At 43.0% G+C, this 13,983-nt stretch overlaps 1 protein-coding gene across 3 annotated transcripts in view; it reads left to right on the top strand.

Moving 5' to 3' along the window:
- The window catches only part of ROBO3 (roundabout guidance receptor 3), a 464,292-nt gene that overhangs the window by 394,087 nt on the left and 56,222 nt on the right, over positions 1-13,983 (top strand). For all 3 annotated transcript variants that reach the window (XM_082273528.1, XM_082273527.1, XM_082273529.1), the window contains exons 7-8: positions 6,488-6,612; positions 12,191-12,362. In XM_082273528.1, coding sequence (XP_082129654.1) covers positions 6,488-6,612; positions 12,191-12,362 — 297 coding nt within the window. The remainder of the gene's footprint in view (positions 1-6,487; positions 6,613-12,190; positions 12,363-13,983) is intronic.

The following is a 13,983-nucleotide window of genomic DNA, read 5'->3' as shown; positions in this document are numbered from 1 at the left end:
TTTTTTTAATGCAAATAGTGTAATTTTTTTAATTCAGTTTAGTATTAGCCACTTGCAAACCCTAGGAGAGGGAGAGGCAACAAGCAGAGCCAATCAGGTGTGCCGCAGCGCAGGTAGCGTGTTGATAGGAGGAAAATGCAGTGTGATGAGCCCATCAGTCTGCTGCTTCTCCTTTCCCTGCCCAGTCAAAAGTCGGGGAGAGACATGATCTGATAAAATGCAGCAGAGAAAAATCAGGTCTCCTGCCCTACCAGTCAGGCATACCTGTGAAATCGTAGGACAGGGTGAACAGATATAAAAATCTTTTGACACATAATATATTTAGGGATTGAATGATTATCGGCAAAGCCGATATATCGGGGGCCGAAATGCATTTTCCCTGATATATCAGAATCGGCCCCTGAGGTTACCGATATTGCCGATATTTCAGGAAAGTGCTTGTACCAGAGTGATGCCTGCAGCTAGAGGCATCACCCCGGTACCGGCGTCCATAGCCGACGGTCAACTGTCTTGTAATGACAACCGATGCAGCTGAGAAGCCACTCGGCTGTCATTACAAGGAGCGGGAGGGGACGCCCCCCCCTCCCTCCCTCCTTCTGCGGCTCGCCTGGATCTCCCATCCCACTGGGAGACCCGAGCAACCAGCCTGCACGGCCACCAAAGACCCGATCAAAGCCACATTCGGCTCTGATCAGATCTCCATGCAAAAACCCGGATGTGATGTCCACGCTAAATTAAAAAAAAATGACAGCATTCAAACAGCCAAACTTGGCGTTTTGAATGCTTTTAAGTGCAGAGGAGGGGTTTGGGGTCTTTTAGACCCCCAGGTCCCTCCACAAGCGTACCTGTCAAGAAAAAAATATTTTTTTTAATGTACAAAAATATCAGCCTATACCGATATGCAATGGCCAAGGTATCGGCAATAAAAAAAAGCGATATCGGTCGATCACTAATATATGTATTTCATCTGTGTATTCAGCGGTTTGTCTGGAGTTCAGCTTTAATATTTTGTATAAGTTATTATGAAGTGCTATCATTTTCTTGCATTCATTCCGGTAAAACTAAATACTGCTTCCATTGTGATTGAGAGACAGGTCCACTTGACTCACGACTCAAATGTCATGTCATTATTCATGTCTTGTTGTTCACATTGTCATTTTACAGCATTTCAATTCAACCACACTCATCCCATCCTTATTTTTTGTTTCATATTTTTGTCAACGTCGTTGCAGTTGGTCCATTCTGTAAGTATCCATTTCACCTCATTGCATGCATGCTGGGGCACGGGTCTGACTGTTGGATGACACTTTTGGCTGTTTATAGGTTTTTCTTGCATGTAATTCCCTTTAAAGAAAAGTTGAGCCTGTTTTACAAAATTTGACTTCTTCCAGCATGTTGGTTTGATCCCCCTTGAATTTAAAAATGAGTAAATATGGCTACCCTCACATATTTATAATAATAAAAATTACAAATAGAAATAAGTTAATATAATATTGCATTAAGCAAACCTCATTTATCCGCTCAGAACCCTGGAAAATACATTTGATAGGTAATAACTGTGCCCCCTTAGTCCCGGTTCACACATGCAATGTCAGACATCGCATGTGATTTGCACCGCACTGCTATGCAAATAACATGCAATGTCTGTGCGTTGCAAATTCAGCCATACAGATTGTATGGCTGAATTTGCATCGCATTTGGACCAAAGTCGCACAGGTCCGCACCAGAATCAGATTGCATGGGTGTTCACACCTATGCTATCAGATTCATGTCCGCATTGACAGTTCGCACTGCTATATGCAAACTGATCTGGGGTTTGGCCCCTGAAACGCGTTGGGCTGTTTTATATGTGAATTTTTATTCTGAAAATTTGGTATGGTGCTCCTCTCAATTGGTTATGCTGTAAGTCACTTTCTGGGCACCCATTGAAGAGTAGCACTGTCTCGTGTGAGCTGCCTCACCAGACCCGAATGATGAGCTTCCCTTCACTGCTTTATGCAAAATTGCGTTGGAATCCCTGTGCATCTTAGCAGGGCCGTCTTTAATTTTGATTGGACCCTGGGCAAACATTTCCTTAATCCACTTATCAACCAACTATTTGCAGGAAGTGTGGGCTCAAGGGGCAGCTGCTTTGGGCCCCACAACGACTGGGCCTGGGGCAGCTGCCCCTTTTGCCCTGTGTTAAAGATGGCCCTGCATCTTAGATGTATCCCTTTGGAAACTACCAATAGAAGGTCATGGTCATGGTCAAGGTTATCCAGCATCCACTACTAACAATGCATGCCTGATACAATTTCTGCTGAAGACTTCTCATGTATCATATGCCCGTGCCTCTGGAGAGAAGCACTACAAGTCCCAGCATTCACAAAACAAACTTCTAGAGAGACTTGCACGCTACTTTTTTTCTGTTTTTCTGAAGAACCTCATGGTAATCTATCCGCACAGCTGCAGAGAAGGTTTATTTTAGACTTTCTGTAATGCTAACCTGCTCCTGTAATTGCCCCCTGCAAACTGATGTCCAATTAGATAAGGAACAGCAGGAATGGAAGATCGTACTGGCGCCTCTGTTTGGCTCTTGAACAATCACTGCCATTGTCCTCTGAATAATATGTGAGGTCGACACCCTGCACAGTCCACACATATGACAAATTTGGTCCTCACCATAGATGCCGTGTAGAATAACCCTTTCCCATCAAGATGTCATGGGTTCTCGTCTTAGCATGGCAGTCTTAGTCATGTGATGGTGACATCAGCCGACTGGTTTGGTCAAAGATCATTTAGATCCAAGAGCTGACCATCATTTTAACAATGCAGACACTATGAGTTATACTTCTGTCACTTCATATACAGATCACAGACATTTTCCACCCTTTATTGAAGATTCATGATATGTATGCTGCTCCTGAATGATTATTCTCCATTGCTCTCCATTGCTGCACTGTCTGAGAGTCACAAGTGGCACCGGATTCTACTGTATTTCTAGTGATAAAGACAGGCTAGATGGTGAGCTACACTTAAATGTGAGTTGGCCTAATGGGTGAGCATTGATGAAAAATGTAGGCATGTTGCATTTTTATGCAGTTTAACTCACAAAATGCATATTAACGTGCTTCAGTGTTGTCTATCAAACAAAAATGTATTTTATCCCTTGATATGGCCTGTACAGAGAAAATGCATTTTCTCTCAAAACAATAAAAATTACCGTTTCCAGAAAAAAAAAAAGTTCTATGCAGCACAATTAAAAAAGTCAACATGCTTTAACACGTCAGGATGCATGCATTTTCTGTGCTTTGTGCACAAGCCTAAGGGTTAATGGCGACATTTGGGTACATTTAGGTCATGTCCCAGCCTTGTCCCACAGCTAATAGGTAGCTAATTTCCTGTCTAGCTCTTATCAGCTAGAGAGCCGGCCCTGACCTCATGTCTAGGGTCCCTTTCATCTCTGACCGCCCGCCCAGACTAAAGTGGTAAGGAAGCTCATGCCATTTTTCTGATGTTCCTGACCACTTTAAAGGGTCGGTCCTTCCAAAACCTTATTCTCGCTTTGTGTAGAGAGTATACTGCTCCTACGCTTGGCAATTCTCCTGTGTTCATTTAGCCTTCCACCACAAACATTTTGTGGTTTTAGGAGGCCAAACTACAAAAATTGGGATGGAAGGTGATAAAACATGTCAGAGAGTAGAACTGAAGTGGTTTCAATTTCCAGTACAAATTGGCACAACATTGTCCAAGGCTTCTGATTGACGTCCAGCTATTCCCCAGCAATGAGGGACAGAGAGGTAATATGCCCTCCTCGTACCAGGACCCACTGTGATACTCATGCCATGGAGACAGCGGAGCGCACACATTGCTTCTGGTGGAAATTCTTCCTGTGATCTGGTTCTGATCCTCCATTCCTCCGTCTGTCACTCTTCCTGTGTAATAGCAATCACATCCCACTGCCTAAAATGGCCATTATCCCTATACAGAAGAGGAAAAGCTAGCTGATTATTGCACCATGCTTAAAATTGGCTCTTTTATCACGCTGTTTATCAGCAGCCGTAAAGTAAACCTGTCTTGGGCATTAAGGGCCCCTTCATACTATGCATTGGTTTACCTTAATTTCGGACATGCACCATTTTTTAATGTGCATTATGGTGTGCTGCAGTTTGGGTGTGTAGCATGCTACTGTAAAAGTGGATTCTATTGTTTCTATTGACCCATTACTATAATGGGTGACCTTCTAAGCCAAAAGGAATGCAAGCAGCTCTTTACACTACTGGTAGATGTTGCAACTGGTATGTTAGAGCAGTCCAGGATTTGAAGAAACCAAGCTAGGCGATATAAGTAAGAAGTCTGCATTGTAGGGCACAGCCTATTCAGTACCTCCTTAGGTACCAACTTCATCCACCTAACAGATTCTTATATAATGACACTCAGTTTGAGTGTCTTGCTGTGTCACAGCTAAATTGTAGAGATATAACAGGGGGGCTGGGCACACTACTAAGTAGATGGTAGCATGTTCAGAAGATAGATCCCATGAGGTGGCATCATGGTCAGAAGAATGATCTCAAGAGATGGCAGCATAGTTAGAAGAGAGATCCCATGAGATGGTAGCGTGGTTGGAAGAAAGATCTCAAGAGATGGCATTATGGTCAGAAAAAAGATCTAAAGAGATGGCATAATGGTCATAAAAAGATCTAAAGAGATGGCATAATGGTCATAAAAAGATCTAAAGAGATGGCATAATGGTCATAAAAAAAAAATCTAAAGAAATGGCATAATGGTCATAAGAGGCAACCAAAAATGATATCTCTATACAAGTGCTGAGGACTTTTCATATGTCACAGGACTGGCTCTTGCAATATCCACTATTGCGGAACCATTATAGATATCGTATTAGTGCACTGAAGCTCGGTGTTAAAGATAACCAAAGCAAAATTTATTGAACACCAAAAAAAAAACCACTGATTACTATGTATAAGAATTGTAAAAATATCCACGGAATAAAAGATGCAATTGGGTAAGTAATTCCATACAAAAAGTAAGGAAGCCACATATTAACATCAGTTCCATTGGGGTAGCGCTTACATCTACTCCAGACCATCGGTGATGGTGTACGGTGCCTTTGGCCAAAAGGAGATTATCCAGAGATAAAATCCACAGGAGGATTGACAGCATGAAGCTCCTAGTATCCTAGGGCTTGAGCTGTGGCGGCCAGAACAGACAAGCCGGAGATGATGTCATGCAGGCGGTGCCGGAATAAGCCGAGGGAGAGCTGCTGACCATGGGAAGTAGTGGAACACACCAGTGATTGCCGGGGTGTTACTATGACAATGTGTTTCACACGCATACACTTTTTCAAGTGACAACGTGTTTTGCGCGTGTGTGCTTTTTCAAGTCATGACTAGAAAAAGTGCATGCTCCCGAAACACGTTGCCATAGCAACGCTTCAGCACACACCAGTGTGTTCCACTACATCCCACTGTCGGCGGCTCTCCCTTGGCTTCTTTTGGCACAGTCAGTGGGTAGCTCAACCCACTAGACTACACCTAATTAAACTATTACTTCTACATCAGTATTCAGCCAACCATTTCACAAGAACCCTTTGGCATTACAGACGTGCACAAGCACCCACCTTTCTGTAGATTCACCATAGATATTCATTCTTCCTGGAGTCTTCCTTTAATACTACTATCTAAATCTGCCGTAGCAGCTAAAATGTCCAGAAAAACACTAAATAAATGACTGATTGAGGAAGAAACACGTCTACACGTATCCGTGTTTACTGCAGCGCTGAGCCTGGAGCGGAATGCTTTTATGAATATTTAAAGCGCTGCCTTTTAACGCGGACCTTCTGGGAGCCCTTTACCATGATGCAGGCGAAACTGAGCTCATAGCCTTGTAAATAAGCACTGGTAATTAGCGGGCGCGATCTGCTTAACAACAAGCGCTAGAAATTAGAATTTTGATTTACAGCCGATAACAAGTCCAGCAATTGTTTTATGTGTAATGTAGTAACAGTCCGGAATAATAAAAAGTTACTTGAGAAGCAACCACTGAGGCTGACAGTACAATAACCACAGCTCCAAGTGTTACTTTGCAACCCCTTGAGCTTTTCCTGCCCACCCAACGCAACCTTCTTCCAGTGATTGAACGTTTAAAATGTTTCCCATTGACAGGGAGATTCGGGGATATTATGTTATACATCCCAGGAGTCTCACCAGTATGCATGTTTGAGCTAAGGGCAGATGGATTCCAAGACATAAATTCCACACGAATCATTTGCCCTTACTCAAGATGGCCACGGCCAGAAATTTTAGGGGGTTGTTTTTCAAAGAGATTTCTCAACAAACTAAAACATGAAGACATGGATGCATCAGTTTGCTTTAAATATGAAAAATTTATTAAATGGCGTTTTTGGTTTGTGGCTCTCAGAGGCAGTGAAGACTTGCTTTAATTTCTTGTTTAGTCTGAATTATCTATTCTAATGCTTATTTCATTCCAGTTCCGCCCCAGCTGGTGACCCGTCCTCGAGACCAGATTGTCGTCCAGGGCCGCACCGTGACCTTCCAGTGTGAGACCAAAGGGAATCCACCTCCTGCTGTGTTCTGGCAGAAAGAAGGGAGTCAGGTATGTGTGATGTCATAGTGATGACGAACTCCATGGTAGCCAATCAGAAATCAGTTTACACTAAACTGGCTCTAATCTTTTAAGACAGATGGATACAAAATTTGAATTAGTTGTTTCTGGCAGGATCAACATTATATATATTTAATATTATTATTATATAGGATTTATATAGTGCCGACAGTTTACACACAGCGCTCTACAACTTGAGGTTAGACAGTACAAATACAATACACTTTAATACAGTAGGAAGAGCTTACAATCTAAGATATATATATTTTTGCTTTGGTCAAACAGATATAACAGAACTCTTTCAATTCCAAATTTAACAAACCAAAAGGGAGTAACTAACAGACATTGTTATTGGAGTTTACATTCACTTTAGAGCTCTTTTACACCAACACAGTTCTAAATTGAGCGCAAAGGCAATTTCCCTTAGCTTCACTTCACTTTAATGTGCTGCATTGGGTTGGCTGAAAAAAAGCATAGGACAGGTTGCATTTCTGAGCAGTGCTGCGAAATGTAAAAAAGCAAGCGCAGCAGTGTGCTTAATACACTTTGCAGCACCTGTTTACACACATTGTGCAAACAATACAGCCGCATGATGTAGTGTGAATGAGTTCCTAAAAAAGGAACTTCAGTTTGCCTAAGGCCACCCCCCCCCCCCAAAAAAAAAAAAAAAATCCTGCACACTTACAATCAAACAAAAAAAAAAAAAAAAACCTGAACACTTATTACAATAAAAAAAAAAAAAAAAAACATGCGTACTAGGCCCCCCACCCCCCGCAAAAGAAATAAAAAATCCTGTACACTTAAAATCAAAAAAAAGAAACCTTCTTACTAGACCATGGAGCCCAGAGTTATTTTGCCCAAAGAAAAAGTCTCCCTTGTGCCCCCCCCCACCCCCCTCTCCAGCATCGCCATCTTTGGGATCTAGGCGCATGTGCAAACGCACTGCGAGTCAGTGCTTGGTCTACGGGCGTGCTCATGTGTGACCTCTTGCAAACATTTCCTGGGATGGCTACATCACACATCCCAGGAGGCGGTTTGCGAGGAGTCACACGTGCACAGAGAACTAGCAGAGGCTCCGTTACATGTCTGCCCATGTGGGACAGGCTGTGGGGTCATCCTAGCCTGGGCCAGGATTTAAGAAAAAAAATATGTAAAAAAGTTTTTATTTTAAATACAGATTTTTTTTTTTTTGTTAATGTGTAAGGGGTGGGGGCAGTAGAGAAAAAAAAATGGGGAAAGGTTCCTCTAATTCTGCAGCCGTCTGTCATTTTATGTATTTTATGCAAAACTCATTTAATTAATTCCTGGCCAGTGGCCGTTGTGGAATGTAGTTTTGTCTCAGCACTGTGTGTAGGCCGCTGACAGCATCGTATATTTTGTTGGCTCTCATCAGGACTGGGAGGTTGTGTTTGGGTCAGGTCAGAGATTAACCACCCAAGAAGTGGTTGGATTGAAGTGTTTACAGAGGAAATGTGACCCACTTCGCCATCTCTACTAGAGGAGGGGATGGGCTCAGAGCCGAGTTTACCTTCCAGATGAAACTTTAACCAGCGGGTGATAATAGTGTCCATGGCCTGACGATAGAAATCAGAGAACTGCAAATTACAGTTGGCGACAGAAAGCAAACAGTTGACTCTGGACATTTTCCAGCATGCTGTTAAATTTTATTTAATGTTTGATCCAGAGGAAAATTCCATGCTACCTAGTCAACAGTCCATTAAAATGTATCTAAAGCCAAAACTAATAATATCAAGCCTCTTATTTTACCTAATATTCTACAAGTCAGCAAGCCAAATCCAATACAGATTTGTTTAGTAACCCAGTAAACCTAATCTAAATTCTCCTCTGTTTTTGGCCAACGTATTAAAGAGGAGCTCCAGGCTCCTTTAGAAATAATTAAAAGTCAGCAGCTAGAAATACTGTAGCTGCTGACTTTTAATATTAGGATACTTACCTGTCCACGAATCCAGCGGTGTCTTCACCATGAGCCGATTTTTCAATCGTCTCTCGGGTGTTGCTGCCACCATTTTGGGTAAGGAAACTGGCAGTGAAGCCTTGCAGTCTCACAGCTGGTTGCCTACTAGTGATTGACAGATATTGTTTTTTTTTACCGCCGATACTGATATTTTGGTCATCGGATATTGGTATCGGCCGATATCTGCTGATATTTTCGGACATTAAAAAAAAATATATTTTTTTTTAATGTCTACAGGTACTGTGGTAGAGGGATCTGAGGGTCTAAAATACCTCAAGCCCCTCCTTTGCACTTAAAGCATTCAAAACGCCAAGTTTGGCTGTTGATTGCTGCAAGATTTTGAATTCGGTGCCGCCAGTACCCAGAAGTGACATCACTTCCGGGTACTCGGCGGCGCCAAATTCAAAGAAATGGAGACTCAGTCAGACGGCGGCAGTGCAGATAGAGACCCGGTCAGACGGCGGCGGTGAAGGTAGGATGCTCGGGTCTCCCGGTGGAAGGCGGCGGGAGGGGGGGCGTCCCCTCCCGCTCCTTGAAATGACAGCCGAACGGCTTCTCAAGACAGCTGACCGTTGGCTATGGACACCGATACCGGGGTGATGCCTCTAGCTGCAGGCATCACTCCGGTACAGCACTTTCCCAAAATATCGGCAATATCAGTAAATCAAAAGGCCAATTCCGATATATCAGGGAAAGTGCATATCGGACCTCGATATATCGACTTTGCCGATAGTTGGTCGATCCCTATTGGCTACTGCGCATGTGCAAAGTCTGTTACCTTAGGGGGGAGAGGGAGGAGCAGGGGAGTGCCTTGCTATTCTAGGCTATGGGGCTGTGTTCTTCTATTGATGCACACAGTGTATGGGGACACAACTCCACAGGATGCTGCAATAGAAAGGAGCCACCATGAAACGGGAGACCTGGGGCACTGGTCATGGCTCCAGCTTAAATGGGAAGATAGGCAAGGATTAAAATATGAAGAAGCTGCATACTCAGTAAGTCATTAAATCAGATGCTGAAAGTCCTAAGAAGCTGAGGATTTAATATAATTTATGAACCCTTATAACGATTCCATACCCTGATGAGGGAGTGTGTTGGTCCAGAAACACGTTGGTTGGACTTTTTTATCATTTGGACTGAAAGTGAGAAGGAAACCAATGTTTGAGTTGCACCCACAACCGGAAATGAGGGACAATCTTCCTATAGATTCATCTGAGAGGGGAGGTCCCTTACTTCTCACTTGCTGTTGTCTCCCCAGGACAGGAAGTTAAGGCAAATCTCCCCAATAGGAGACAGATGGAAACCAATAAAGGATTTCAACTTTACTTATTCTTTCCAAAGAAGAGGTTTAGCTCTGGACTTTTAGCAGGGGCAGTGTTGTCAGCTCGCTTCAAGTTAGGAGCTTACGGAATTTCTGGCAGATTTACACATCTTTTTCTGTCCTTGCAGCCTTTTGTACAGGATAAAAAATGGAGACGTGCATATATAGTAAGAAGGTCCGAAAATTTTTTTTTTTTCCCAGACATACAGTTTAATAATGTTTGGTAATTAGATTTAAGATTTTGCTGATAGGCGGTATGTACCCCTCCTCCACCTTCTGTCCATGGCTCTTAATAAAAATAATAGAGTCTCCCATTACTGGGTCTTTTAGCAGAATAAATAAACAGAGAGAGAGTCCTATAAAGCAGAATTGGGGCCCTTTGAGGTCGGCCAGGAATGCACCTTTTATTATCTGATATTCTTAAGTAAACAGGCCAAATTACAGCCACTGTGTTAAGTAAATGGCAGGTTGTGTATTCAGGAATAAAACACAAAGCATGGCCTGACCTGGCCGTATCATAAATTTGTAGCTCAGGGGCCGATGTGTCAAGGCTGCTGCTGTAATGAACACGGCTTTATTTTCTGTGTCAGCAAACAGAGCTGGCTGTGAGGTGGGGCGCTGAGGTCTTTTGTTCTGTGTGAACGCGCTAAAATTGGTTCATGTTTGCTCCACACTACGCATAATGACTCCTGGTGTTCATACAACCCATGATCAGATCTGCTTCAGTGGTGGCAATCGGGATTTAGTGGACATTCTTTTGAAAGAGCACAATTTTGAAACAATGGCTGTGGAGACCAAGTCCATCTCTCTGGTCCACTTGACTTGAGTTCCAGAATAGACCTGCTCCCCCGAAAGAGCTGCTGGTATTTAATGGTCTCTCCTACCCTTCCTAATTGTAACTCATTATGTAATTGTACTCTACAACACCAAAACTCTGTAAAAATGGTTTCCAGTCACTTTGGTCTTTTTGTAGTTTATTTTCTCATTGAACTTAGAGAGAGGGAGAGAGTTGGTGGTACAGGATGATCAAAAAAGGTCAAAAATATTCCAAGAATACATATGTCTGCTACAAAAGTGGATGATGGTCCTTTTTAGAGTAGCTGTTGGATGCTCTAGATCAGGGATTCCCAAACTACGGCCCTCCAGCTGGTGCAAAACTACACATCCCATAAGGCTTTGTAAAACTCTGACATTCACATACATGACTAGGCATGATGGGAATTGTAGTTCCTGAACAACTGGAGGGCCATAGTTTGGGAATCCCTGCTCTAGATTATACAGTAGCAGCCTTTCACCTTTGATGGTGGCCCATTCTTCATTGGCAGCCTCCTGATATTATTAGAATTTCTAAATACCTCTATTGGGTGGCCCTAGATTCAAGCAGCCTACCAATAGTAAGTGGTCCTCTGACTGTAGTTTAGTAGTCCCAGGGCTGAATAATGAGGTCTCTGTGCCTTGGCCATCTGGCTGCAGCCTCCCCTGTGCTCTCCTGGACATCATTCCACATTGCCCACTTATCTGAAGATGCTCCAGCTGGTAGCTATCTTTCTAATTCTCCAGGCCCTAACCCAGGCCAGCTTAGACTTCTTTGAGTCTTGTCTCATGACCCTTTTCTGCAGTGGCATCCTCTTCTTCAGGCAAAAAGCCAGGGAGTGAAGGACCCTTTTAGAAGGTTATTCCAAATATTTATCTCTCATATATTTGGCTCTCATCATTTGAATAAAACCCTCCATGACTGGCCAAGGCAGACAAATATTCATAAATTAATACATTGTTTACAGTACACTTCACACACTAACTACTGAAGACAACTCAATGGCAGCAGGCAGGAATAATCAATGGCTGAGCTTAGGAGAAACCCAACAATACACAGAAAATCTAAATAAAGCTCTGGCTACAGCCTAGCTGCAAATAAACAAAATATAGCTGGGGATACTCCTACATAACATAGGGTCCCTACAGGCCCGATTTGCCTAAACATGGGCACTGGTAAAGCAAATGTATAGTTTTAACCCTCCTTCAAGCTGTGTGAGCTATGTATTGAAAATGAATTTCACTAATGTGTTTTAAATCATGTTCTATGTGTATTTATAGACTGTAACAGATTCTTTCAATAAATAAAAAAAAATCTTGTTTTAATATATGCTGCATAGACCCATAATCTATAGACCTGACTGGCCCATGTATCTTTACTAAAATATGGCGAAAAATTTGTATCAGCCAGCAGCGACTCTACTGCAGCCAGTGAGCATTTTTTTATATTTTGTTTTTAGATATTGCTCTTCCCCAGCCAGCCGCCACAGACTGTGGGCCGATTCTCAGTGTCACCCAGTGGTGAATTAACCATCATTGATGTCCAGACTGGGGACTCTGGATACTACATGTGTCAGGCCATCAGCGTAGCTGGGAGCATCCTTGCAAAAGCCCTCCTGGAAGTGGAAGATGGTAAGAGGATACTGAAATATTATGTGTATTAGAAGTGTTGTGTTTAAACCCAATTCTGTTAAGTTTGTAAATTATTCCTTGCAGTGGGGTGCAAAGATTAAGTGCTTGTTTATTCTAGGGCAGTGGTGTCCAAACTGTGGCTTGGGGGCCAGATGTGGGCCTTTGCCTGCCTTTATCTGGTCCTTGGGGCACTGTTTCTCTCACAGATACAAAACACCATTCCTCCAACAGACACCAACTATGGGGCACTACTCTTCCTACTGACACCAATGATGGGGTAATATTCTTCCTACTGACACTAATGATGGGGTACTTTTCCTTCCACTGACACCACCGATTGGGCACTATTCCTCCCACTACCAATGATTGGGTAATTTTGCTCCCACTGACACCAACAATGGGATGCTATTTCTCCTACTGATACCAACATCGGAGCCCCCTGATGTCTGAAGGACAGTAAGCTGGCCCTTTGTTTAGAAAGTTTGGAGACCCCTGGTCTAGAGGAGAGGAGAAGCACTTTAACTTTCCTGATCCTCCGCTCTCCTGGTAGACGGCATCTCCCACATTCTGTCGGTGGACTGTTCCTTTTCGTCATTAAGTCCAGTGCATGTTGATATCAGCACCTTTAACTGCTCGAGCGTAAGGAAGGAGATGCTGCGGGGACCAGTCAAGCAGCACAGAGGATTAGCTAAGTAGATCTTAATTTTGCGTCCCCTAGATCTAAATGATCCATTAACCCTTGCAGTGCAGACAAACCCCACTGTAAGTGATCATATTTCCCGGAGTTGAGCTTTAACTTTCTTTTTAAATAAGCTTAATACAGTCCAGGTACATCAAAAGATGCTCCATGTCTTACAATGAAATTTATTTTAGAAACAGCCACAGCCTATGTTTAAATGTCGGTTCCCTGCATGCTGCAGAGAAGACTCTTTGGTCAATGTGTGGGAGCATTGGCCTCTCTACAGAGGTCTGATGCCCTCTGCTGAGTGAGAGCTAGAGCTCTCCATTTAGAAGGGTCCATAAGCTTTGTTGGATGGAGAGCTCTTGCTCATCCCTTAAGGGGCCGGGGCATGTCAGACCTCTGCAGAGAGACCAGTGCAAGTTATCTCTTTGCCCCTACAAAATAGCTGGGCCTTGATTTATTGGCCTGAAAATGTTCCACAGTGTAAACCAATTCCAAATGTTTATCCCTTTCAATTGCTTCTAAATGACATATACATCAAGAAAGTTTTGGCTGTCATGACAACCTTACATTGAAGCAGGTGTCTCCATCGCACACGTGTACGTCAACCCACAGAAAACTAAAAATAATGTGGGTTCGGATACACAGCAGAATGTTTGGTGGTGTTTGCACTCTGCACAGATGAAGATGAAGAGTGGGACGTGGGGCTCATATGGTTTTCCAGACTTGAATGTTTAGTTTAAAGATGGCTTTGTGCTCCAAGACAGATTTGCATTTCTATTATTGCAAAAGTGTTGACAGTGACGAGCCAGTGGGTGGGTAGAATGGAGCTGTTTTCATTGACGAGACCAGAAGGAATGTTTTCATGTAGTTGCCATATTGTTTATCTGGGTCGAACCTAATGAGAATGTGACAAATCAATTTATTAGAAGCCATTGA

Source organism: Pelophylax lessonae (genome assembly GCF_965119305.1).
Source record: "Pelophylax lessonae genome assembly, chromosome: 12".
Classification (NCBI taxonomy): Eukaryota; Metazoa; Chordata; class Amphibia; order Anura; family Ranidae; genus Pelophylax; species Pelophylax lessonae.
Note: the sequence above shows the minus strand (reverse complement) of the source record. Positions and strands in the feature narration are given on the sequence as shown.